This window comes from Anolis sagrei, chromosome 1 (genome assembly GCF_037176765.1).
Source record: "Anolis sagrei isolate rAnoSag1 chromosome 1, rAnoSag1.mat, whole genome shotgun sequence".
Taxonomy (NCBI): Eukaryota; Metazoa; Chordata; class Lepidosauria; order Squamata; family Dactyloidae; genus Anolis; species Anolis sagrei.
Genome location: NC_090021.1, coordinates 264,461,513 through 264,475,647, shown reverse-complemented (window position 1 = coordinate 264,475,647; position 14,135 = coordinate 264,461,513). Strand labels below are relative to the sequence as shown.

Below are 14,135 nucleotides of genomic sequence, written 5' to 3'. Positions count from 1 at the left end.
TTGTTCTCTCTCTCTCTCAACCCCCCCCCCCCTCGCTCCCCAATGAGTCCAAACATACCAGGAATAAAAATTACATAAAACCAACTAACCCAAACTTCCTTCAAGCAGACAAGAGCAGGAGGCATGAGGGCTGCTCCCTTAAAGCCCTGTACTCTTGCACTAGCAACCCCTCTGGTTCTAGCTCTTAACTCAAAACATTGTTCTTGTGTAAAAGCAAAACCCAGGCCAAGATGCTCTTAAGTTGTGATGCTCTTAAGAAGAGATTCCACTGTACTGGATATGAGGCCTCCAGAATCATAAGAAATGTTAAAAAAATGAGTATTCATGACTAATTCTTGAATTTCCCCACTTAAATATCAAATTGACTCCTGTAGGGCATGTGCCCCACTTTGGGAACCAGGGCTTTAGTCACATAGTTGAAGAATATAATGGAGACAGTGGTAAAACTGAAATTTGATTTGCAAGTTATTCAGGAGAAGCCGGTTCTTCTAAATTTGAGAGCCTATTACCTTGTTTCAGTGCACCTCAATATAATCTGCTCACATCAGATTTGAATGCCTTAGCACCTGTCAGAAAATCGGTCAATGAGTGATTGTGAACTTGTCAATGTGATAAACAGGGCACACAAATAAAGCTGATATTTTAAGTGTTCATGTTGCATAAGTAGCACATGTTGGGCAGTGAAGAAAATATTTGCAAGAGCCAAAAGTATTCTCTTAAACATAAACATTTTTACACTATGTTTTCTCTTCTCTTCCTCTCTCTCCATTAATTTTATTTAGCTATAGACAGAGAAATCCATGCTACGCCCCACACAAGTGAGAAGCTAATTCAACTGTTTAGGAATAAAAGTGAGTTCACATTTCTGGCTACACTACAACAGCAGGCATCAACTTCTGGTGTAATTCTCTCCATCCGGGAATTGGAGCACAGGTAAGGGAAAACCTGTAATTTGTATAAATCATGACTGGTGTAAATTATATACACATCGATTGCTTCGAAATAGGTCTGAAGCTGTCTTTTTTAATGCTGTAGCATCTACTTTCAGATTCCTCTGTCTCACCCCTGCCCCTGGGGGCAGGCTAGGGATGACAAAAAAGTAACTGCCATATATATACCCGAAGATAAGCCGAGTTTTTAAGTCTATAATGTTTATACTAGGATGGTTTTTATGCTTTCTCTGAATGTTTCAATTTTATGTATGTCTTATGTTTAATGGTTTTAATTATTTTAAGTCACAGTTATATTTAGTAATTAGTTCTTATGATTCCTTTGTTTTACTGTATGTTGGCACTGAATGTCTGCCATTATTATGTTGTAAACCACCTTGAGTCCCCCCAGGGGTGAGAAAGGTGGTATATAAATACAGTGAATAAATAAATAAATAGACATGTCTAGATAGATATGAATATAGATATGTAGAGCTTGCAGATATTGCAGGGGAAATATAGGCGCACAGATACACATATAGAGATGTCTAGATAGATATTAACATAGGGCTTTCAAATATTGCAGGAGGAAAATACACATATATAGAGGATTTGCAAATGTTTTGAGGGAAATGCATGTGAAATTAGTATATATAATTATAGATTTATATCTAGTTTTGCATTGTTTAGATATACATTGAATGTTTGTCTGTTACTATATATAAGCTGGTCTGAGTCCTTGTAGGGAAGTTTTTAAATTATCATTATTATAAAGTTATAGTTGATACCATATTGTTTTTGTTTACCCTACTTTTCCACTTACAGAGCTAGTTTACTGGGTTTTTTTTAAAAAAATACAGTAAATATTCAAAAACATTTAACCTATTGATGCCTCAATTAATGTAATTTTTGGTATTTTTTCTTTTGAATTTTACCAGTAGCTGCTTTATTTTCCACACTCAGATTGTGCTTGAGTCAATAAGTTTTCCCAGTTTGTTATGGTAAAATTAGGTGCCTCGGGTTATATTCAGATTAGCTCATACTTGAGTATATAGAATCATAGAATCCAAGAGTTGGAAGAGACCTCATGGGCCATCCAGTCCAACCCCCTGCCAAGAAGCAGGAATATTGCATTCAAATTGCATATTATATAAGTGGAAAGTATGTGCTGTTGAGTTGACCATATCAGCATTCTTAATAATAAAATTAAAACATGACTTACTCTAACCTACTGAAGTAACTTTAAATTCAAAATTGAGATATATTGATTTTCACAGAAAACCAGGGTCACAGTACATCTGAAAGATGTGCACGGATTCAGTGCATAGGGAGTGTGACTTTAGCAATTTTATATGAAATGAAAGCATTTTAAGACGGAGAGGATTTTCCCTAGTGGTTTCCTACTAAGAGTGCTGTGGCACATCCATAATGGTCTAAGTAAGAGCTATTGTAGCTGAATCTATGCTAAATGCTTATATAAAAGGAGTTTAGTGATTACTGCTCGGTTCTTATGATGATTCATACCATTAGTTTGTGGTGTCAGTAGTGCAGGTGTTTAGGAACAGAAAGGTCTTTGCAATGGATTTATATGAATACAGTCCAAGGTGAAAGACAACACTGAGCTATATTTTCTTAGGGCTTGGTGCATGGAAAGAACTGGTTTCATGCCATGTATTACACTTGTGGTTTCTTTACCACAGATTCCTCTGTAAAATGGTTCTATATTTGATTCTAGAAATCTGTGTTCTTAGACAATCTTTTTGTCTTTCCTTCCACCTGCAGCCTTTGCCATGGCATTCTGGCAGTGGGGGGTTTATTTGATAGACTTTTATTTGATGGTTATTTTTATATTTGGGTGTAATTGCTGCTGAAAATTGCCTTGGGTCTTCGGAGAAAGGTGAAAGATGGTATAGAAATGTCCCAAATAATAAATAAGTAAACAAATTCTGAATTTCAAGATTTAGAGTGCAGAATTCTACACTGCAGAATTAATGCTGTTTGACAGCAATGGCTCCATGCTATAGAGTCCTATAAATTGTAGTTTGGTGAGGTATCATCAGCCTTTGGCAGAGAAAACTCAAGACCTTATAAAACTACAAGTCCCATGTTCCCATAGTGTTGCATCATGGCAGTTAAAGCAGTGTCAAACTATGTTATTTTGACTATGTAAATGCACCCCTGGAAAAGATTGTTTTAACTATTGTAAAGAGATCTGATGGATTTTTGCTCACATTATGTCAAAATTATATAGTAAGGGTCAGGTTCTCTTTGATTTATACCTTCTCCCTCATCCCCCCCCCCCTCTCCTTAGCTCTGCTATTTCTGCCTCTTCTGTCATTGTCTTGTGTGTTTTCTTCCATGCATTTGGCTTGGCTGTCTGCTATAAAAGGTGAAATTAGTTTTTAGGATCACTTGGTTAACTGTTTTTGGTGGATTAGGGTTTTAGTCTTTAAAAATAATGATGATAATGATTTTGTTAGGCCACGGAGACTACAAGTTATTTGTGAAATACAGTAAATTTTTCAACTATAGTTTTAATAAATACACAGCTCCTCTGAGAACAGGTAAATCTGATTTTTGCCTTTCTTGAACAACCATGTGTGCCCTATTTAGTGATAAATGCAGGGATTTTGGAAAGTGTACATTTTAAATATACTAAATGTTGACTTCAGTTGGATTTATCTTCTTAGTACATTTCATAATGACTATAGCCTTAATAAGCACTCATTTCACCCCAGAGCCAAATAAATCATGTAGTGGTATAATGGCTACCGTTCTTGAACAACAATAACCCCTTTTGTATGGCTAAAGTTTTATCCTGGGTTGTACAGCCTTGCAACTAACATTAAAAAAGAATAAGAATAGAATGTTTAATATAATTTGGAGGAGAGCAGAGTTTTTCAGGAAACAAAAAAGGAAAATAATCAATGAAGATTATACAGGTTGAGTATTTTTTATCTGGAATGCCTGGGACGAGAAGTGTTTTGGATTTTGCAATATCCATGTTTTCATATATATTCGTAATGTAATATTTTGGAGATGACATCCAAGTCTGAACATGAAATTTATTTATTTATTTATTTATTTACAGTATTTATATTCTTCCCTCCTCATCCCAAAAGGGACTCAGGTCAGGTCACAGAACATACTATGCGGGAAACATTCAATGCCATTTTGTGTACAAACAAATCAGATAATTATATATAGATAGAGGTAGGGAAAGCATTGCCGAACATTTTTCTTTCAGCTCAAGATGCTCCCCATGCTGTGCTGGCTCCAACAAAGCCAGCACAGGGCCTCTCCGCAATGGTGACACTTTCCCAATGCGATGGGGAAAACACTTAGAGGGAGCTGCACACAGGGCAGCAGGTTCAACCCACTGCTCCCTCTTTTCTCCCCAGAAGCCTGACAAAGCAGGATGTTTTGCCAGGGCTTTATGATGAGGTTGCAAACCATCAGAAAGCAAAGGTGTCAATATCTGTCACTCATGTGGACAATTCTGGATTTTGGAATTCCAGATAGCAGATGTTCAATCTATATTCTACCTCCCCACATGTTGAAATTTTACTAAAAGGAAGTGTGTAAACATTCCATGACTTAGTCAGATGTCTTGATCATGTAACTGATCACATTTTAGTGTTGGAGATCATTCACTGCCCCTTCACAGAAAGAGTTCTCAGGGCTCATGGTACAACAGTTAAGATATTTTAAGTCATAGTATTGGGCATTTTGTTATTGGTTTTTGATAAAGTTTTGTTGACTTGAACAATAATGGAACATTTTGCATTTCCTTTTTTCTTTGTCTCCAACATTTGATTGGATGAACATAACGTCCACAGCTACATAGAACAAAGTTACTTTTTAAAAAGAGCTTTGATTGTAATTTAAACTTCAAATCATAAAGATGACATTTTTCACATAAAGTTGATATAATAAGATATCAGAATCTTAACAAAGACAAAAATTAGCTTGGACGACTTGTGCATCACAATCATACTCATGTAAAATTACAGGTATGTGTAGAGCAAGATAAGAGGACTTTAGGATATATCTTCTTCTGAAAAATACTAGTATAAACACTCAAATAGTGAATTGTGCTATCAATGAAAGACCTTTTTTCTATTTAAGGCAAAACACTTCAAGGAGTCTCTTTCCAAGGCAAAGCACATTTTCCCAAACTATAATACATATTTCCCAAATCCTGGTGATTGATTCTGGACTCTGAGGCAGAAAGTCACACAAACATATCTCCCAATATCTGTGGAGAATAATAACAAAGTAAAAAGCTGTTGTTGACTTTTCATGTCACCAAAGTTCTACTGCTTGAGGTCGCTTTCTGGGTACTACACTGTGCTCTGGAAACTAGAAAATTGCTGTGTGAGTGTGACTGTTTTTGCTTCATGGATAAAATAAAAGGAGTTGTAAGATCACAAAGTGTAGGTGTTAACAAGACCATCCATTCTACAAAGATGTGCCAAATCTAGTAGTTCCTAGCACAAACCAAAGCTTGATTCTGATGTAGCTTCTAAAGAAGTAATTGGGTATTTACAACTTTGATTGCTTCACCTCCAATTCAGGTAGTCAGAACATCTACATTCAAATGAGGGTGCATACTATGATGAACACTATCAACTGAATTGCTGCTTGACCAGAGGATTTCTAACAGTCAGACATGGAAGTGAAGGCTTTGTCACCTGAATACAAGGTGGTGACTTTGGAACATATTGTTCTTACAAATGTGTAATTCCCAGGTACAGTTCCCAAATATGGCAGGTTGTTTCAGGATCATGGTCCTGTTGTTGGTGCAGGCCCACTGTTTCTACCTCTTATTTCATTGAGGAAGCTTCCAGACAGCAATAAATCATGGGTTTTAAACAGGGGCAGAATATCCTGGCATGTTAGAAGAAGTTCACATACAGACTTATTAGTCCCGGGATTTCTGCTTCTTGTCCAGACTGAATGCTTTGTTGTGAGATTTAGGTGCAAGACCCGAGGCCCAGATTCAGCGAGATGCATCAGAATCTTCTGTAAGTACATAATAATCACCCAGGCAAGAGAGCTCCAGTAAAGCTGGGTCCTGTTCTAGGGAATGACTCCTGAGAAACTGTCCAGCAAAGCCTAGGCGGTAGCATGGCACTAGATTTGGGACACCTAGCATTGAGCAACTGCTCTAGTTGGAAGCATTGCCAGCTAGTTTTCATCTCTTAGGTTTGTACCTGTCCTGTAGGTGGTTAGGGGGCTATTTGGCCAGACCCCGTTTGTCCATTGCATTGTCTCTTCAGCAGCTGCTCTTGCCCTGCTTGGTCTCACTTCTTATAAAAAGAAGGTCTGGTGAGCTCATCATAAGTTGGTCTAGGCTGTTGGTCTCCCAATCCCCTCTACTCTTGCATGGAGTTGGGGCTGCAGTAGAAGCTTTTTTGCCTAGTCCAGAAGCTTTAACAAATTCGTCTAGGCTTCTTCCCTTTTCTTTCTTAAAATGCTTATCCTTCTCTACCCTCCTTCCATTAATAGCAGCACCCGAGACCTTGAGGTGTTGCCAGGCAACTGGCTCCTTGACAGCCCCACCGGAGATGTCTTTGTAGTTGAAGGGGCTGGAATACCTGTAGGAATCTGTGATATCCTGCTACAGTAGAGTGGGGCTTTTTTATCCATTTCCTGGCTGTATTTCAATACCTTTTATGGCTGTTAAAAGTATGAGAGCCTTTCCCTATTTTTATCTAGTTTGGTTATGCCTAACATCACGGCATTTACAATTCAGGACATGCACAATTGTGCCTTCCTTGAAACATACTGTTTGTAAATAAATAGTTTCTTAAATTCTTAATCTTGAACTTTGTGATTCTTTAGTATATGTTGGATGGGGGGTATAGAAGGTTTTTGTGATTAACTTGAGTCTTAAGGTTAGGTCAAAAGTGACCGCAACAACATCGTTTGCAGTGGGACGTAAAAGTGGGCCATGGTATAATAATTCAGATCACACTGCTAGCCTTTAGCTTTGCAGATAAACTGAACTGATACATGGTTATTGAGCCAAATACTAAACCTTGACATTCCAAAGGACTGTTGGCTTATAGTGCTACTTTTTGCTGAGCTTGAATCATTATTATTGTGATTCTACTTTGATTGCCTATAGATTTTTGTAGCATATTTGAGTTGTTCTTCTTTCATCCCTTTCATTCCATCTTCCTTCCCAAAATAACCAGTAAAAAGTGCAGGAGAGGAGAGTGTGCTAAATGACCTTGTTAATCTTGATTTCTTCAGTAGCTGGATATCGACTGAGGAGTAGAGAATTTAATTGACTTTCAGAAAGGCTTGTGTCAGTATTTCACTGAGTGAAAGAGCACCTTGATATCTGCCACTTCTGGGATTTCCTTTTTCTTTTTTTCAAGTATTGCCCACATGCCCCAAAACTAATAGATTTGTTGTATCATATCAGCTAGGTGGCACAGGCTGATGAAATTTGGGGAATTTGTGTCCAGTGGGAGTCAACTAGCTGCTATCTTCCCTATCCTGTGCACCATGCTGCAATATTTGAAAGTGCTATGAAGGTTTTTCCATCTCTCTAGGGTGTGAATAGAGGGCGTACCAAAATGTGATGAGGAACAGTGGTGTGTGTATGTATATATATAATTGCCTTTCCCCTAGTTGTGGTTTCCTGCTCTAAGCAATAATTTTCTCAAAATCAGAGACATGTGATCCCATTGGGCCCTGGAGTTATCTGGACATTGTTCACTGTTGCTAGATAAAAAACTTAGTGTCCCAAATTGAGGTTATTTCTGCACGTAGTTTTGCAGTCTTTCATCTTCACCTTCAATAGCAGCTCTCATCCACACTGAATTAGGTGATGTTAGCACACAACAGGTTACATATCAACATATTACCTCTAGGTTTATGTAGATGGCTTTTTCCAGCTGGAAGAGCATGAGTGCATACTTGATTAAGGCTGGTAAAAGCAATGCGAATCATTGTTAGATTTAATGCCTCACATTCCTTATCACTTTTTAAATACTTGCAGGCATGCAAGTCTGATGCATATTATGAACACATTACTTTCAGTCACACCTTGTACTATCATGAGTAACTGACTGACCTTTTGTTTTGTTAGATAAATTATTCAGGAAGGCCAGTGTGTAGAAGATGTTTCATAACCCCTCTGGTTTTTGAGTGAAGTATTGCTCAGGGTAGGGGATAGTTTGACTACCCAGCTGAATAGTTAGCTAAAAGAGACTGAAAGCCCAGCTATATGGTTATATTAAGTGGTTATTTTGTCAACATGTTGTTCTGTTTAGAAACTTTAAGTTGAAGCAAAGGAAGGAGCTTGACAAGGATTGCAACTGTAATTATAAGGTAGACCTCCCTCATACTGCTTCTATTTATATTAGGGGATGACAGAAAATGATTGCTTTCGTTGTACATATTTATGGGGAGTTTCAGAATGTTGTAAAGTTATTTGTTGTAGAGCACAACCCCATAGCGAGAACCACACAGAACAATGGAATTGAAGATTGTCGACAATGCCTTTTGTATACCTCTAATTAAGTATTTTGTTTAGTTGTACAGTGATGAAACAGAAGCATTGTTTACTGGGTTGATACAAGTTGAAAATGCCTGGAAATTGTTTTGGATTTTGGAATTCCTTTATTTGCATAGATGCACATCATGTGATATCTTGGAGATGGGACTCAAGTCAAAATACCAAATCCATTTTTGTTTCATTTGCACCTTATACTTGAAGTCTGGGGTGATTTTATAAACAATATTTTTAATAATTTTGTGCATGAAACAGAGCTTCTGTACACTGACCAATTAGAAAGTCACTCTCTCAGTGGACAATTTTGGATTTTGGAGAATTTTGGAATTCCAAATACGAGATACTCAACCTGTATTTCCCTACAGTACAAAATAAACAAAATCAGATCAGAGAATTAGATGTACTGTTGAGTCCATTGTGGAAATTTTGTATTTCATACGTTTTTGAATTGCATAAAATGACTAAATGCAAATTTAATCAAGTGCAAATCTTATATCCCAAAATAATGCAGCACTCATTTTGTAATAGGACACTTAGTGATATTATTTCCTTTTAAGTAATTAGGTAAAGTAATGTATATAAAAATATTATGAACTATGCATTTCATAAGTAGTAAGCAGTTATATCTGCAAACTCTCATTATGATCCTTATTGTCTACATAATACCCAACCCCTGTGAAGTGTGAGAATACTATAAGGACAGGGATGAAGAAATTGGCACAAAGGCCAATTGGGTGAACACAAAACTAGATTGATGATGTAGACTACCAGCCCTAAATGCAGTGACAGCTTGTTCTTAACATTTTTCTTGTTGATACTTTGTTTTTAACAACATCTATAACATATCAATGTAGTGTCACTTGTATTTCCCCCATTATATTTATTCTGTGCACAATACAAGATGAGTTACAATGTAAATTAAAACAAAATTCAGCTGAAATGAAGAAGATGTGACATTAGAGAACAATTTAAAAATTATGAAATTGATGCCAGGGAGGTAAAATAGTTTTGAATCATTTGAAAGGGTTGAAAGTTACAAAATCCCCCAAGGAGAGCACAAAGGGACAGAGGATACCCTCAGGTTTCATGTCTGGGAGGCCCAACCACTAAAAATTCCTCACCAGATATTTCCTCACGAGATATCTCAGTGAGGGTAACATAAGTAACAGAAGAGGTATATATTAGGCCTGGGTAACAACGCAAAAATTTGTTTCTAAAATCGATTTGTATTTGGGGTTTGTTTTTGTTTCAATATTTAAAATAATTACAAAATTTTCCCTTAAAAAAGTTCGGTATTTACGAAATTTCGTTAATATTTACAAAACATTTTGTAAAGATGGCGCCCTTTTTTTCAATATTTTTTCAATATTTTTTCAATATTTTTTCAATATTTTTTTAATTTAATTATTAATTTAGTAGAATAGGGAGAAGAAATTATTATTAAGGAGGGAAGGCAGGCACTCACTCTGGCGGGCCCTCAAGCGCTGCCGCCGAGTCAGGCCCGGCTCCTCCGGAAGCAATGCGAAATTGGGAGAAGGGCTCCCCAAAGGCCATCTAGCCCAGCCCTCCGCTAAGGAATTGGGAGAACGAAGCACAGCCCTCCGCTAAGGAATTGGGAATTGGGAGAACGAAGAAGCACACCCACCGCAAAGGTGAGGAAGGAGGGACGGGCCGCCTTCCCGCTGAGGGTCGCTCGCCCTCTCGCTCGCTTGCTCAGCCGGCGCCTTCCCCGCCCTCTCCTCCTCCTCCTCCTCCTCTTTCAGGCTCTGCCTCTGACTGGCTAAGGAGAGGAGAGAGAGGAGAGCTCCCAGCAAGCATCTAGCTAAGCCATCTTACGTATTTCCGAAATGGACGGAAATACAAAATTTTTTGGCGCATGCCGTTTCGATATTTAAAAACACTTCCGGGTTTAAAAATAAGTTTTGTAATTATTTCGTAATTGCTAAAATTAACGAATATTTAACGAATTACAAAATTAACAAACGAAACCGCCCAGGCCTAGTATATATGTACCCAGCATTTACCACCCCCTCCATGAGGCAGCAAATGAATACCAGCAGCAGTTGGGAAATCTGTATACAATGAGTTGTCGAAGGCTTTCATGGCTGAAATCACTGGGTTGTTTTAGGTTTTTTGGGCTGTTTGGCCATGTTCCAGAAGCATTTTCTCCTGACATTTCACCTGCATCTATGGCAGGCATCCTCAGAGGTTATCCAGAAAACTTACAACAACCCAATCTGTATACAATTACTCTTTCATTGAATGAGCCAAAAGTATGGCCCACAAAAATATATCTGCCTCAGCTCTCATAAGCCCAAAACCTGGGTGACCCTGATGATGGTAAATTGTAGTTTGGAAGAGCCCCAAATTATTTGTACATTTAATTAGGACCTTTGTGCCAGTGGCATCAATAACATAAAATGACCAGAATGCTTGCATTCAAAGAAAAAGAGATCAGATTAGTCTGGCATGACTTGTTTTTGATAAATCCATGTTGACTATTAGCAATGACTGCATTTGTTTCTAAGTGTTTGCAGACCACTTCCTTAACAATCTTTTCCAGAATCTTTCCTGGTATCAACATGAGGCTGACCGGAGGGTAATTGTTTGGGTCATCCTTTTTTCCCTTCTTGAAGATTGGGACCACATTGGCCCTCCTCCAGTCTGCTGGAACTTCTCCCATTCTCCAAGAACTCTCAAAGATGATTGCCAATGGTTCCGAAATGACTTCTGCTAGCTCCTTCAATACTCTTGGGTGTAGTTGATCTGGCCCTAGGGACTTGAACTCACTGAGAATACCTGGCTGCTCTAAATGAGTTCAAGTCCCCAGGGCCAGATCAACTACACCCAAGAGTATTGAAGGAACTAGCGGAAGTAATTTCGGAACCATTGACAATCATCTTTGAGAGTTCTTGGAGAACGGGAGAAGTTCCAGCAGACTAGAGGAGGGCCAGTGTAGTCCCAACCTTCAAGAAGGGAAAAAAGGATGATCCAAACAACTACTGTCCGGTCAGCCTCACGTCAATACCAGGCAAGATTCTGGAAAAGATTGTTAAGGAAGTGGTCTGCAAACACTTAGAAACAAATGTGGTCATCGCTAATAGTCAACATGGATTTATCAAAAACAAGTCATGCCAGACTAATCTGATCTCTTTTTTCGATAGAGTTACAAGCTGGGTAGATGCGGGGAATGCCGTGGATGTAGCGTACCTGGATTTCAGTAAGGCCTTCGACAAGGTCCCTCATGACCTTCTGGCAAACAAACTAGTCCAATGTGGGCTAGGTAAAACTACGGTGAGGTGGATCTGTAATTGGTTAAATGGACGAACCCAGAGGGTGCTCACCAATGCTTCCTCTTCATCTTGGAAAGAAGTGACGAGCGGAGTGCCGCAAAGTTCTGTCCTGGGCCCGGGCCTGTTCAACATCTTTATTAATGACTTAGATGAAGGGCTCGAAGGCATGATCATCAAGTTTGCAGACGACACCAAATTGGGAGGGATAGCCAATACTCCAGAGGACAGGAGCAGGATTCAAAAGGATCTTGACAGATTAGAGAGATGGGCCAAAACTAACAAAATGAAGTTCAACAGTGACAAATGCAAGATACTCCACTTATGCAGAAAAAATGAAACTCAAAGATACAGAATGGGGGATGCCTGGCTCGAGAGCAGTACGTGTGAAAAAGATCTTGGAGTCCTTGTAGACAGCAAGTTAAACATGAGCCAACAATGTGATGTGGTGGCAAAAAAGCCAATGGGATTTTGGCCTGCATCAATAGGAGCATAGTGTCTAGATCTAGGGAAGTCATGCTACCCTTCTATTCCGCTTTGGTTAGACCACACCTGTAACATTGTGTCCAATTCTGGGCACCACAATTCAAGGGAGATATTGACAAGCTGAAATGTGTCCAGAGGAGGGCGACTAAAATGGTCAAGGATCTGGAGAACAAGCCCTATGAGGAGCAGCTTAAGGAGCTGGGCATGTTTAGCCTGAAGAAGAGAAGGCTGAGAGGAGATATGATAACCATCTATAAATATGTGAGAGGAAGCCACAGGGAGGAGGGAGCAAGCTTGTTTTCTGCTTCCCTGGAGACTAGGGATGTGGAACAATGGCTTCAAACTCAAGAAAGGAGATTCCATCTGAACATGAGGAAGAACTTCCTGACTGTGAGAGCCATTCAGCAGTGGAACTCTCTGCCCTGGAGTGTGGTGGAGGCTCCTTCTTTGGAAGCTTTAAACAAAGGCTGGATGGCCATCTGTCAGGAGTGATTTGAATGCAATATTCCTGCTTCTTGGCAGGGGGTTGGACTGGATGGCCCATGAGGTCTCTTCCAACTCTTTGATCCTATGAAAGGGACAAGCTACATATTATGCAAGGGATTAAATGTCTCATAAGACCATAAAGCTGGTTATTTTAATTTTAACTTAAGATCTGTATAACAAAATCATGAGATAGATCCCGGAGGATTATTATTTCTCTAATACATCCCACCTGCTGGCACCACTTTAAAAAAAGATCATTCATAGATCCCAGTGCTGCCACCATTATAACGAATCCACCACTATAAAGGAATCATAAACTGGGATCTCAAAATAAATCTCTTGACACGGAGAGTTTAAATGATGTTGAGGTAATGTGTATAATCTGATAAGGTTGCTGCCACCACCCAAAGAAGTTTGGGAATACTAAAGATGTTGTCCCTGAGGTAAATCCTTTACTACCCACCAGCTCTCCCTTTGGCTCCCTTCGAATGACTGATATGAAAAGATGTTGAAAATCACTGGAATTGTTCTTATAGAATGAATCACTGCTGAGGCTGTTTAAACGGTGAACTAGAGAAATGTTTATTAAAGTATTTGAACAAAAAATTAAAGAGGCACAATTCTTCAAAGAGGCACACGAGCTTGGATGGTTACAGAAGCACACCATTCTTAAATGGTTACTTAAATAGATTTCCTAACCTTAAAAGTGAGCAGATTCCCTCATTCTACCCTGACCCAGTAGCAGTGAATTCCCTAGACAAACCTAACATGTTTGTCTCCAGAGCAAATAGCCTCATTCTGAACAGAGTTCTCTATCAGCTATACTACTCCAATTCCAGAGAGCAATCCACTTTTGTCATAAATCCAACACAAGCACACAGGTGTCTACATTGACCCTCCTGGCCAAATAGATGTAGAATCACTTGTCCCAAATACTCTCTGACAGGAAAAATCTGTGCTCACCAAAAATCCGCCTCCCTCTCCCTTCAAAGCCAAAATCCAATCTCCTTCTTGTGACAAGCTGACAGCTTTTCCCTCTCTGGGCTAAACTCCTCCCAGCCTGCCTTAACCAAACCAGGGAGAGCTCCAGCTCCTCCCCTTTGCTACTCTAACACTCCCAAGATGTCTGCCTCCCTGGTTTAGCCTCTCAAAATGGAGGCCGGCTTACTGACACCTTAGGCTCCTGCTTTGGCCTACGACGAAGTAAGGATCACTACAATCCGCTTCTCCACTCTCTGAAAAAAACGGAACCATAGTTCATGGAAGAAGTACAGTTAACCACAACCTATTGCTATTTTCCTGAAGCCGCTATTTGCCCTGTTGTGAAAAAGTAAGGTCTGACTGTGAAAATGATACTCTCCCGTTTGCTTCAGTTTGGATCTCTGTCTGCTGGCTGAAAGTCAATATTACAAT

General features: G+C 39.1%; 1 protein-coding gene across 2 annotated transcripts in view; it reads left to right on the top strand.

Moving 5' to 3' along the window:
• Positions 1-14,135, top strand: part of NELL1 (neural EGFL like 1) — a 604,942-nt gene that overhangs the window by 83,311 nt on the left and 507,496 nt on the right. For both annotated transcript variants that reach the window (XM_060765757.2, XM_060765749.2), the window contains exon 3: positions 783-933. In XM_060765757.2, coding sequence (XP_060621740.1) covers positions 783-933 — 151 coding nt within the window. The remainder of the gene's footprint in view (positions 1-782; positions 934-14,135) is intronic.